At 40.6% G+C, this 13,902-nt stretch overlaps 1 protein-coding gene across 3 annotated transcripts in view; it reads left to right on the top strand.

The window, feature by feature from the left end:
• The window catches only part of VWC2L (von Willebrand factor C domain containing 2 like), a 423,395-nt gene that overhangs the window by 165,997 nt on the left and 243,496 nt on the right, over positions 1–13,902 (top strand). For all 3 annotated transcript variants that reach the window (XM_032693013.1, XM_032693014.1, XM_032693015.1), the window contains one exon: positions 12,847–12,990. In XM_032693013.1, the coding sequence (XP_032548904.1) occupies positions 12,847–12,990 (144 nt within the window). The remainder of the gene's footprint in view (positions 1–12,846; positions 12,991–13,902) is intronic.

Here is a 13,902-nt window from a genome sequence, read left to right on the forward strand (position 1 = left end):
GACTTGTGCAAGCTGCAGTGCCCTAGTTCATCCATCTTTTTTCAAAGACATCATTAGCTTTTTGCAGAATAGATGGCATAATAATAACATTTCCTGTAAGTCTAGTCTCTCTCAAATCAAAAATAAGCAAGCACCTCTCTCCTCATTCATAGTTCTCTGGCACCTTAATGATACACTTACATTTAAATGTGTCAAAACAGAATTACTTGACAAAAGTTACTGTATGTTTTCCGGTAGTATTTGGTCAGATTCCCAGAGGTCCTTAGCTCTCTGCAGGATAGTATTTGTCTGCAAAGCAAAGTATAGGAATGTGGGCTTTTTCTCTTTCATAAACATGTATGTGATGCACACGCAGCAGGACACAAACTGAAACAAAACTGAGATGTTTTTGGCTTCTTTAAGTCTCACACATAGGATACTAAACACTGAGAAAACCACACATCTTTCTGTAAACGGGTTCTATGTTTCTTTTCATTGGAGTGATGTCTTGGAGTCTCACAGCACTACAACGGACAACTTTCTCCCTTTTTCCTGCTCTGAAAGCAGGACTGTGTAGTGTGTTTTAAAAGTATGTATTCTTAACTTCTCATTAATGAGCACAGTTTCCATAAGCATTGTCTTTGCAGGAGTTTGGCTTTTGGGTGGTTAGCACAGGCACCACCACCTAACAAAAGGGTGATGGGGAGATTTGGAAAGTCAGTCGTCTTGGTGCTGTGTGATACTGTGTTCAAGGAGGTTTATGAAGCTGTGTCAGGGGAAGTTTGGGCTGGATCTCAGGGAAAGGTTCTTTCCCCAGAGGGTGGTGGGGCACTGAACAGGCTCCCCAGGGCCAGTGGTCACAGCCCCAAGGCTGCCAGAGCTCAAGGAGCATTTAGACAACGCTCTGAGGCGCATGGTAGGATTGTTGAGGTGTCCTGTGTAGGGCCAGGAGTTGGACTTGATGGTCCTTGTGAGTCCTCTCCATCTCAGGATATTCCGTGATTCTAGGTTAATATCAGCCAGCTAGTTAATAAACTAAATCCATAGCACAGCCGAAGATTTAGGTTGTTGGGACCATAAGATTTAGAACCACTTTGGAACATGAAGCTGGGGTCTGTAAATGGCAAGAGATGGTGAGAATACTAACAAATGTGAAAAACTGAAATCTGGAACCCCATCATTTTCATTCAGATTTGACTTGGGAAAAGGTATTTTATTCTGAATATGCTTTGAATTGAAAATTTGTAACTCGTGTGACTTTGAGTCTTCAGGGGTTTGTTTTGTAGATATCAGTAAGTCATGAAAAACATCACATTTGGAACAGTATGAAAGCACCTTTCAGGTAACTCCTTTCAGATAACTCCTGCAATTTGACTGTAAGGCTCCCATAGGTTTTAAAGACACTCATGCTTACCAGAAGTCATTATTAATATGTATGTGTTTTTATTATTTCAGACTCTTCTGTCAGTCTTATTTAATGCATCTTTATAAAGGCTAGAACCACCATACTTAAGCATTTACAGGGTCTGATATAATATTTGGGACTAGGAGGATGTAAAGAAGTGTGTGGCAATTGGCAGCCTCAAACCACGAAGATTATTGTTCTGTGTGCAGTCTGTTCATTGCAAGAAATGTTTTCAGGGCTTTGTCAAAATGTAAAAGTTGCATTCATTACTGTAATTTTAGGATGGTAATGATGTAAATGGAATTTGTCTCAGAGAAAGAAAAGCAGCCATAAACCTTCCCACGCCAGGACGGGCAGTGTGGCACACCCAGGCATCACAATGGACTTGATCACAGTTGCCTTTTGTGGATTATATTCCAATATCAAAATGTTAATTGAATTCTGGCCACTCAAATGCAACGTGTGTGCCCTGTTCCATTTTTGCAGGAATGTGTAACAGTAAAGGACTGTGGGTATTTAAGCAATCAGATAGTGACTTGATCCATTGGCAGTGTTTTACAGGGCTTGGAATATGTCTCCAGCTTTCTTTTCTTTTTTTTTTTTTCTTTTTTTCTTCTCCTCTCTCTCTGTGTCCCAGAATAAATAAGTCTCATATTTCTTCTATCCCAGCTTCTTTTTCGCTGCACATGCTGGAAGTTGAAGGGAATCCTGAGACCTATTTCTGTTTCTCATAAAGAAATGTGGATCTGGGTCTCTCTACGGTTGTTTTCCAGTATTGGAGAGCTTTGCTTTCTGCTTTCTTCCCTGTAATGCCTGTGGACAGCAAATGGTGGTGAGGGGGGAAAGATAGGAAGAGAATTTGCCAAATATGCCAAATATTGCATAGCAAACATTTTAGAAATTATATATCTCAAAGGGCTTGGCCTTGCTCAGTAGGGTAATATTTTTCTGTGAGTGACTGTACTTGATTCCATAGCAGAGCAAACAAAAAATATTACTTGATTCTCCTAAAACAGTGTTATTTTGTTCCAGTCTCGCCATACATTTCAGAAATCGTTAACGTCTTGCTGTCTGTGAAGATTAATGCATGGGAGTTTTAAGGAATGATATGGTGGAAGCAGTCGGTCTGTAATTCTCTAATTCTCTGTAATTCTCAGTCTTTTCTATGTATTTTCTCTGATATAGTAACCATAGTGTAATATGCAGCTGGAGAGTGAAGCTGGCCTGATTTTAAAGTTTTGCAAAAATAAAAATAGGATAATTAACCATCAGAACAATTCAGCTGAGCAAATGGTGGCTTTTCTTGCATTTAAGGTTTTTAAATGTACTGTGTGGCTTTCTAAAGGGTAAGTTTTAGTACAAACCAATGCAGTGGCTTGGGCCAGGAACCTCTAGGTTGAACTCCACAGCCTGCATTTCAGTTTGAGAATTTGCTTAGGAAATCAGTTTGGTTCAGTGTGTTCATTAGCAGCGAGGAGGATGGAATACAGAGTAGCTTATAAAATATGCAGATGACACCAAGCTGTGAGGATTTGCAAATACCTTTCTGTATCAGATCAGAATTCAAAATAAACTTGGCAAATTGGAGAGGTGGTCTGAAACCAGCAAGATGAACTTCAATGAAGCGCAATATGATATATTTAGGAAAAAGAATTCAGATACACAGATACAAGGTAGGGAATACCTGTGAAGAGGAAAAACAGGTAATAAAGTCTACAATGCATTGCTCTCGCAAACTAAGGAAATGTAGTTCTGGGATGTGGGAAGACAGATGTGGTGTCTATAACATTGAGTAATTACTCCAAATTATGGTTGGTGAGGTCTGAGTTGATATAGTGTGTTTGGTCATGACTTCTAAAAAGCTTTAGAAAACTACATCAGTTAGATAATTGAGTTTGCCTAATTTAAGACATTGTTAGTAACAACCATCTGACATAAAAAGATTTTAAGACAAAATGTAAAGAGAAATTGTTCTCCATATTTCTGAGAGGAATCTTTGTAATTTGTACTCAGCATGATGAAGGTTGTGTTTTAGAAAATGCTTTTCGAAGCATGAACCATGGAGAAAACCATCTAGAGGTATTGTGCAGTCTACTTTACAAGGAGAAGTTAAAAATAAATCTATGCTGGGTGAGTCTGCACAATCCTTCCTTATCCCAAGGGGGAGTAAATGATGCCTTTCAGTGTATGTGTCTATAATTCTGTGCAGGAGATGAGAGCAGAGCAAACAGCTTGAAAAACTTTTCTCTTGAATTGTCATGGAAAAGTGGAATGGCTGCCTTTGGTGGTAAAAATTGCCCAGCCATTGGGGCAGACAAACTGCTCAGCAGGGCTTTGCAGGCCCCCAGGGGCTGCAGCTACAGCTTGGAGATCATGAGACTGGGGGATTATTGTGATCCTTTCTGAACCCAGAACCCATTTCTCTCTCATACATATATGCCTGGTTAGGAGGATCATCAGAGGAAGAACGTGATTCATAGCTATTGACTTTGCCTCTTAGTCCTAACTGTGAAGAAACTATTTATTTCTGTAACTTTCTTCCCACAAGAGTTTCCATTAATTCTGTTGATGGAAGCATTTTTCAGCATTACTATAGTGAAATAAAGCGCAGAGCATTATACCCACCCTTCCGTGCCTTCAGAAGGGAGAAAAAAACACTGGCAGGAAACTGACCTTGGAAGTTAATGCTTTGGTTTCTTATTAATTTAGAATTGTGAGTTGACTGTTTGATGCACTAATTGCAAATTATATTTTTCAATATTTTCCTTTATCAACCCTCATAATTTAACAGAATTTACCAAGAGGCAAGTTTCAAGTACTTTTTCTTCCAAACTCTTCTATACCACAACACTGCTCCTAATCGTCTGTGAAAAAGCTGCCATGCAACAGAAGTCTGGGAATTGCAAACAGTAATGATGATAACTAATTCAAACCAGGCCACAGGTAGAAGCTTTTGTGAAAGCAATCTGCATCTTTTCAAGCTGGTCAAGCTAGAATAGCCTTTTAGAAAAGCAGTTTGTCTTCCATTACAAAGGAAGACAAGGTATTATCTCCATATCCAACAAGTACCTAATACACAGGTCAAAAAAACAGGCAACAGTGATATATTGAGTAGCACGGTTTTATGCACATTTTCCTGGATTGTTTTTCCCTTTGTTTCTCTGCCTGTGAAGTGGTTCCCAACCACGGGTGCAGTGTGAAATCCATTCGCTGAGGTTTGCGCACGATCTGACCCTGGTTTTCTCTGCCACTTCCCCGCTGCTCTGGAGAGTTGTCCCGTGAGCTGCAATCTCTTTCAGAATTGGCTTCAAGATGCTGCAGATCTAAGCTAATCCTGTTACAGTGCTATTTTGGATGCTGTAATTTAATAGTCGCATGGGGCTGCCTTTCCCTAAAAGAAAGTGATGTAGCATATTTCATAAAGGGGGTGAGCAGAAGATGAGTACACGGTGCTGGGCAGTGTGAATCATGGTATAAATCATTTCAGGCGTGGCAGTACAGCTTTCACTCCAGAGGGGAGATATTAGGAAAGGATGTCAATGTTTGAACTTTTTAATTGCATCTACTTGTTTGTTGCTACTTTCATTCTTTTTCTTTTTGGTTTAATTACTTCTCCCTAAAGTATGCTGGGTGCCTATTAAGTTGACTAAGCTTGAAAAATTGATTCAAATACATATTAAATAAGAGCTTGTGAGCTGCAGTCACAGGGAGCAACTCCTGAGTTAGTTGGTTTCTTTAATAGCACTCTCCATCTTACCAAAAATACCCCAGCTATTTGATCTGTTGTTCTATGCGCAGCTTTGTCAGCATCTAAACTGTATGACAGTTTAAATAAATTTAAAAATCAAGCCACCTTCCCCCCGTGGATTCTGCAGACTGAAGATAAAATGTGGTCTTCTCTGTGGAGGAAGGTGATGTGTTCCTTGCCTGCTGCTTTGGTTTAAGGCAGGTTAGAAACTTGCTGTTTCTGTAATGTATAACAGCTGACATTGTAGGCTAAGTGATTTTTTTTCTTTGCCCGTTAGTAATTATCAACAACCTTATAAGCAAAAGGAAGGAAGGAATAAGTAAAGATTCTCTAAGAAGTGATTTAGATTCATGCCCATTGTTATTTACAGGCACTCTAGATCAAAGGCTTAACCTTAGGTTGAAGAGGTTCACAGTACATGAGGCTACAATGACATAAACAATTTATTACATAGGTTCTAGAAAAATCCTCTTGCTCTGATCTGATTAAGGACTCTATCTTGAACAGGATTATGTATGTTTTTAAGTTAATATGCTGTGAAATCGGCAGGACTCCTGGCACTGCATAATTCAGGAATATGCATATGTCTTCAAAGGACTGAGACCTCAGAATTGTGCAGATAGACAGGATAGTTTTTAATTTTTCTCCAGTTTGATCCAGGGCCAAATTTTGTTGTTAAGAAGAAAATGATTTTATACTGGCACAGCATGTGCACAGTCAGATCTAATGCAGTAAAACCTAGGCAGGTTACAACATTCAGTTAATACAAATTAATGCATTTTGATAATTGCAGATGGAGTGCATAAAGAGAAAGTGATCAGAGAGCATCACAAAATGGATGTTCTTAATTTATCACAACTGTGTCTGTATCAATGACTTATAGTGATGTGTTTAGTACAATTATTTCTGGAGGCACTGTGTGTTGTATGGAGTGTTCACTTCTCAAAGTTGTTTTTTGTTGAGAAGAAAGTTGGGTTTGCCAAGTTAGAAAATGTGTGAATTTATTCCACTTCACAGGAATAAATATGTTTGCTGCTGCTATACAGCTGAGAGTGAAGATTTTGTGTGCATGGTGACTACAGTAAGTACATAAGCTCTCACTGTGAATTAGGAAGTTACTCAGCCTTTAGAAATATGGGTTTAAGTTTCTGGAAGACTGTTTTCTAATTATTTTCTAAGGTGTACCAAGATCTGCTGGGCGTCTAGAAGGTTAACTTTAGGTATGTTGAGATCCAAGAAAGTTTTCTCCTTCCCAAATCCTGAGTCATAGGAGCTTGGGAAGCAGCCAGGAATTTCACTAGACAGGATAGAGATTTTTAAGCATTGCTGTGAGTGAGATCTATCACTGACTTCCAGACAGGCATTTACATAAATGAAACAAAAGATATTAGCTTTGTGCTCTGAGTATTTCCCCCTACTTATGTTATTTTTGTGGGTTTTTTTGCTTTATCCTTTTTTTGTTTGTTTTAGCTCTTATTTTCTCTTTTGAAAGCATTTTTCCCTCTTCCATTTTGTCATGAAAAGATAAATTTTAAGACCTTAAACAGGAATGCAAAGCTTTTCAGTTATGCTACCATTGCATAATAAAACCCTGAATTAAATGTCAGGGTTATAATTATTGCTAAAGAATGCTGGCAGGTACAGAGACTGGGTAACTCAAGCCAAGATATAAAAGGTGGTAGAAATGACTATATTAGAGAGTTGATGTTACAAGAAGGCATGTTAGGATAAATTGTAGCAGGCAAAATAATTGATTAGGCTGTTGTGATGTGTTTAGTTTTAATTTATTGGTGGGTTAATGGTGGCTGAGGGCCATGTGCCCACCCAGCTGCTTGCTTGCTCCCATTCCTCAACAGGGCAGGAGGAGAAAACAGGCTGGGAAGGTTCACAGTTTGAGATAAAGGCCAATTACTGTTGTGGGCAAAACAGATTCAGCTTGGGGAAAATTAATTTCATTTATTGCCAATTAAAATGGATTTGGGAAGTGAGCAGTGGAGGTGAAAGCAGCAGCTTTCCTTCCCCCAGCTCCACTCCTGCGCTGCTGGCCCTTCGCCTTCCCTGAGGGCCATGGCCGGTGTACAGCAGCTTCTCTCTGCTGCTCCTTCCTCCTCACGCTTCAACCCTGCCCTGGAATGGCCTCTCCCCACAGCTACAGTCCCTCAGGAAAAGCCTGCTCCGCCACAGGCTCTCCATGGGCCACAATTCCCATCAGGAAAACCCACTCTGGTGCACGCTGGCTGCAGGCAGTGCAGGAGCCCCATAGCGCTGAAGCAGGTTTTCCCTTCCCTTCCCTTCTTGCCCATTTTTTGTCCTTTCTTTAGTGTGTTTACCCCGAGGTCCCTCAGTGTTGCTGAGCGGCTCTGCCATATCCCTGTGGGGCTGTGGGGGCACTGGCTGGGCGCGGCTGAGCCCCCTCCTGTTGCTGCCCTCAGAATGCTTCTGTTTGCCTTGGTTTTTCTTATTCTCGTCCACCACTACTTAGGCAAGGAGGGACATAAGAGTTATTGCCCAAAGGTGTTGCAGACAGGGGGTTAACTGTGTGTTTTCTGTTGTTTGTTTTCTGCTCTTGAAGAGAGGGGATTTTCGTGACTGCCGGCTGCCACCTCAGTCTATCGTGAGGTAAAAACCAGCCTTTCTTTGATCTGACTTATTTTGCGTGGTTTTTACCTCTTTGTCTGTCATAACTTTAGAGCTTGACCCTGATTATGATTAGATCATGAAGCATGGAGGTGGGGAAGCAGTGCCAGTCCCCTCAGGCAGCAGCCATTCCTGGGACCAAGCTGGATGGCGGCAGGTATGTGGCAACTCAGAGGTGTTGGGAACACCTTTGTGGCAACTCAGAGGTGTTGGGAACACCTTTGTGGCAACTCAGAGGTGTTCTCAAAGGTGGAAATTGTCGTTAGGTCGTGCAGTTCAACCATCCCTTGCCTCAGAAACTGTTCCTAACACCTTGGTTATCGTGTCCTTTGTCTCAGCACAACTGGCCGGTGTCCAGCAAAATCAGGGCTGGAATCGTATTTTGGCTTTTAGAAATTCTTTATCTTTTTAGGGCACAGTCCAGCAATATAACTAAGTATATGCTTGTGAACAATATCACTGATTTCAGTTGGTCTGTTGATGCCCTCGTATTTAGGCACATATTTGTTCTTGTCTGAGGCTGTAACCAGTTATCCATCCTCTATAGTTCAGTGCATGTTATATGCTTGCCTCTAAAACCTGCTCTGTTCTGCTATTCCAACACACCCAGAGAGCCTGATGGCAGAGAAAGAAATATCAGTGATTTCCCAACAGTTTCCACTATAAAACTGAGATTTTCAGACATTTATAACTTCACCCAAATGTAACTGCTCAGTCCAAAATTTCCTGTTCTAGGTATGGTGAGCAAGGCTGAGTGTTTGTTTAAGAAAATGTTAGCTAAAATGTTTCTGTCACTAGGAAAAATGTGTTTGGGTTTCTTTTTTTAATCTTGGAGGAACTCTGCTGCTCTCACATTTTGGAGCAAGAAATGCAGCAGAAGAGCTTTCTGGGCTGAAAGCAGCAACTGGCATTAACAACAATCCTCTTTGCCAGTGTCTGGGAATGCAAATAAATTTGATCAGATTATGAAGTTCTAAAAATTGTGTATCACAAGCAAGATTCAGTACAATGCTGTATTAGAATTTGGCAGCTAAATGCTGTCTATATTGAGAACATACTTCTCTGTGTAACTCCTATATGTGAAACCACAGAAAACTGGATTTTGTCCTTGTTTCTGCCACAGAGCAGTTGGTGAAGTTTGGATAAGTCACTTAAGAGTACTAAGTTGGTCATTAATTTTCCATTTTTCATTCGAAGAGTGCCTAACTTTGAGACTCTTCTGGTTAGTTTTTCATTTCTGGCCTCCTCCTGTTCCTGCAGTCTTCTGAGATCTGTAGGAAGGTAGTGAGAAAAGGCTGAATATGATTCTGTGAGACATTTTAGCCAGTAAAATAGTTTTTAAATTGGGAGAGGGTTGCCTGACTGTTCTGCTTCTGTGCAATGGGGTTTGGCTGCTGTTATACCTTAGGTTGAGGCAATGCTTTTATTGTTTTATAATTGTCCTTCACATACAAGCACTGTTAGTTTTGTGCATTGAATTAACCAGACTCAGTAGGAACATTACTGTCTTAGGCCCTGAAGGGACATCAAGGCACCAACCAGCGTGTTTCTCCTAACCATGATGGAAGTCATCTACCTGGATAATCTGTGGCAGGTGTCTGAGAGCTTCCAGAACAGGATAATGATGGCACATGGCTGTTGGTTCCAGTGTTTCAGAAATCTTAGTGCCAGGAGGCTTTCCTCAACACAGATGTGAGCTCTCCCCTGCCTCAGTGCAGTGTAGTGCTTGTATTAAACACACAGCTGAGGTTACCCAGGTGGCTTTGGGTTTAACAATTTTTGACCTGAAGGTTGATTTTATGTGTGTGAAATGGTCAAGTGTGGTACGTGCTGAGATTGAAAGTATTATGCATCTGAAGATACCGTATTTTTATTTATGGCTCAGTCAAAATAAATTAAAATAATCGATGATTGTTTTGAAAGCAAATTACTGGGAGTACTATATATCTACCATGGCAAGTACTGAAGAGATGAGAATGTCTTATAATGCCAGAATGAGTTGTGTAAACATGGGTATTTATATACTCAACAGCAGCAAATCTCTGAGAGGGTTTTTTGTTGGGTTTGTTTTTTTCTTGGCTGAGTCTCCACTGATCCCACTTTATCCCAAAGGAGGAGGAGGAGAAAACTAATGTTCCTATCACACATGTTCCATTATTGATTTCCGTTCCAATCTACCCGAAGTCTTCTGTGCTGGAAATAATTAGACCCTGTGAACAGAGATGAAGCAAAAATCTATACAATGCTGGATTGCCAGAAATGAAGACAAGGGTGCCTAATTAATGTTGCATATAGAATGCCTTTTGGATGAATGGGCTTCCCTTTCTCAGAAGCAGCTCAACAGCAGTCATGTCACAAATTTGCTGTTAATTAAATGGTGTTCACTGTGTGCCTGTAAAAATGGCATGGAGGAAAAAAAAAAGCATTGGACAGCAGCAGCATTTTACAAGAGCTCTCCAATTAAAAGAAAAGCCTGTGGAAAACAAATTTGCAGGCTTCATGCTAACAGCAAGATATTTTCACCCATATGAAATTCACTTTATGGATTGTTCAAAGCTCTTTAGGAATGTGTAGTCACTGAAGAAGTTTGAACTTCAAAAGTTGGACTGGAAGCGTGTTGGGAGGGTTAAGGGTAGGGAAAATGTTCCTGGGAGCTGAGGCAGGATGGATGGCAGCACAGCTCCCATCCTTAGGCAGCTGCAGCCTGGCCAGTGGATAAGGACTGTTCACAAGGTGAGTCAGGGGCTGGAGGAAGCCACTAGGTTAACTTTTCTTTGCATGAAAGGTGAACTGAAGGTGATCTGAGTTAGACTGTATAGTGCACTTTGGGAACTGAGAAGGCAGATGTTTAGGAAGAATTTAAGACAGCTGATGGAAAGTCTTCACGACACGGATGCACTTCACTAAAAGCAGAAATACCTGGGGGGAAAAACTGGAAGGTAGCTGAAACAGATTAAGAGAAGAATGTAGAAGAAGCTGTATCCATATGACTCTGTTCACTTGTCTGTTTTCTCCAAATAACACAATTTTAAAGTTAATCCCAAACCAGAAAAGTCCAGCCTTGCAACTGCGTCACAGACAGGCCTGAATCGTCGACTGAGCTTCCTGCAGTGGCACGTGCTGTCAGTGGTTTTGCAGTGGCATCCTTTTCTCCCTCTCTGGTCTTCCTGAATCCACTCATGCTTCTTTTTGCCTTGCCATTGACTCACTACACCCAGAGGAGCTGCTGGCAAGGAGCAGGGACTCCTACACTGCTCTTGCTTCTGTGCAGTGCATGGCAGGTGAGGAAGGACCTTTGTTGCAGGGGCTGAGAGAAGAGAGTGTGTGGAGCAGCCCTGGTGGATTGTTGTTTATAGTTATTACTCTGCTCATTTTCTTGTGAACTTGGTCTCCTTTTAGTGGTGACCAGGGTAGCAATGCCACATGCCTGTGCCTGCTGCAGAAAGCAGCAGTGGGATAGTGAGGGCTTCAGAGGTCTCCAATAGCACAGGGATTCTGGGACAGCTGTTCTCCTGTAGTTTGCAGGCCACTGGTGCCTTTAATTCTCTCCTTTTATCTTTATTCCCTCTTTGCTCTTCTAGATATCTGTTGTGGCTCATCTAAGTGATACAACTGCTTTCTGTGCATCTCTGGAGAATTTAAATAGCATCATTCCCTCCTTCCTTTTTTCCCCTATAAATACAAAGGAAGTTTATCCTCTTTGGGCAAAGATAGAAAACCTTGCTTTTTCTCTCTAAGAAATTAGAGAATGAGTAAAACCCAGACTCCTTAGTCAAGAATATGAATTCATCTGATGAATCTGTAAGAATCTTCCTAGACTAGACCTTAAACTACAAGAATAGATGTGTTTTCTGATGAAAATCTAGTTCACATAAAATATGTTTTTAGCATGGATTTCAGAGAGGTAATTATTTTTTCCCAGTATAGTAGAAGCTGTGGTTCTGGTTTAGGAATTATATGAAATAATTTGAGTGCAGGAGAAAGGTACTAGTAAAAAAGGGATTTTTATAATAGTGTACCTTCTAAGTCCTCTCTTTTCTTCCCATTTGGGTGCTTAGCATCATCTCTCTCTACTCTTATTCTGTTTTAAGAAGCATTTTTCTCTCCAGGCTGTTGGCTCTGATGCACAACTGAAATAGGTGCACATGCAGGTTATGATTCCTCTCCCCATTGTTGCATTTTGATTCCAAACCCCAGATTTAATCTATTTAATAATCTACTCGTGGGACTAAAGTCAACTACTAGAACTTTTTGATGTTCAGCAAATATTAAGGCTTTACAATTATTTGAATCAAATAACCAAATCCATATGAAATACACTACTTGTTATCTTTCCAACAGATTGATTTTCTTCCCTGGATCCATTTTAAGCTGCACTACAGTTGCTAAATCAAAAATAAACTGAGTTTTTAGTACAGGGGTGTGTTAAGTGTATGATTTCCACTACATCGCAGCGTGCTACATATTAAAAAGTGAAAACATGTAACACATTTTGACTGCAGAATTGAAATGGATTTTCAGACCTAGTCCCAGTGAATAGGTGCTGAAGTGATGGCAATGACTGTAGCTCCTGGACTGTAATTATCATTTGAGTTATTTCCCAGTGGTAGGAGACTTTACAGCTGTGGACACAGTGGTGGGGGGTGGAGGAAGAAAAGGCAGCAGGCTGACATGGCAATGCTTTTGGAAGTTATTTGGGGTGTAGGAAGTGATTAGTGTTGGTGCAGCTTGCTCCTGTGTTACCCTTGTTGCACGTTTGTGAGAACATATCCTCACAAAGTATTTTAAAGCCTTTTTGAGCGTTTTAATTAATTGGAACTGCAAAAAAGTGTGAAAACAATTCTGGTTTCACAGAAGTCAGTCCTGTTTTGATGTTTTCTTCAGTAGCAGCAGAAGCTCATCTCCAGAGCATGTATTTTAAATTCTTAGGAGCATAGAAAGCATCACTGCTTGTTCAGTCCATCTGGAACCCGAATTCTCGCTGGCTGTTGCCCTGAGCTGATGGATCTCACTGCTGTGGATTTCCCATAAGATGAAATGGAGTCAGACCATAACCTGCTTTTCTCTTCTCCTGCAGCTTGGCTTTACATCCCCGAAAAGACATCGCAGTGACTGGCAGCGATGACCACCTCTGGAAGATGTGGGCTCTGCCTGACGGGAACCTCCTCATGACAGGCGAAGGTCACACCGACTGGCTCTCGGGCTGCTGCTTCCGTCCAAGGTCAGTGCCAGCAGTCCCCTGAAGCAGCACTAATCCCCCCTGGGGAGTCCTTGTTTGCTCTCTCTCTGTTCACTGGCCTGCTCTGATGCCTTTCTGTTCTCAGCGTAGCCCGGCGCTCTCTGCTGAATTTCCGAACATGTAGATAAATGTTCCTCTGGCTTTTGGTGTGTTGACTTAAGATTGATTGCTTTTAGTATTTTGTACATCTTAAACTCTGTCCACGTGCCACTGCACATAACAAGGAGTAGTAAGCTTTTTAGCTCTTGCTGTATTCATTTTCTCCATATTCATGCACTATGGCAAACACAGTTCTGCTATTAATAATACAGAAAAGTTATGTCTTGTACTAGACATTATTTGTCATATGACTAAGAGTATTTGAGTTTACCTAGAAAATAAGAATATGAGCTTTCCTGCTCTTTCATCATATGGATCTGAAGCTGAATTAATAAATGAAAGTGAACACTGAAAATAAAAATTAAATATTTAAGTTACAAGGGTCATGGAAATAGGGCAAACATGAAGTCCATTTTTTTGGTCTTTTCTGTTGAAAAATAGAACTCCATTTTACTGTCAAAACAAAAATCCATTTGATAAGACTGAGCTTCTATATGTTGAAATTATTTTGCATCAGATTTGTGAGGCTGCAGTTAAAATAGAGTTCTTTGCTGTTAAAATAATAACGGTCTACCGGGCTATTCACCTGAGGTTCAGTTATAAAAGGAGCTTTCAACCTTGTGTTTTCATGGTGTTTATTTTATGAAGCAATATTAGCTCTTTCCTTCATGAGGAGGAAATATATCGTATTTAATTTCATGGTTCCTCCTGATTTCTGAGTTTGTAATGAGATAGCAAAGGCACACACAAATCTTCTAAACACAAGAAAATCCCCTCTCTCTTTTCAAACTTCAA

This window comes from Chiroxiphia lanceolata, chromosome 7 (genome assembly GCF_009829145.1).
Source record: "Chiroxiphia lanceolata isolate bChiLan1 chromosome 7, bChiLan1.pri, whole genome shotgun sequence".
In the NCBI taxonomy this organism is placed as follows: domain Eukaryota; kingdom Metazoa; phylum Chordata; class Aves; order Passeriformes; family Pipridae; genus Chiroxiphia; species Chiroxiphia lanceolata.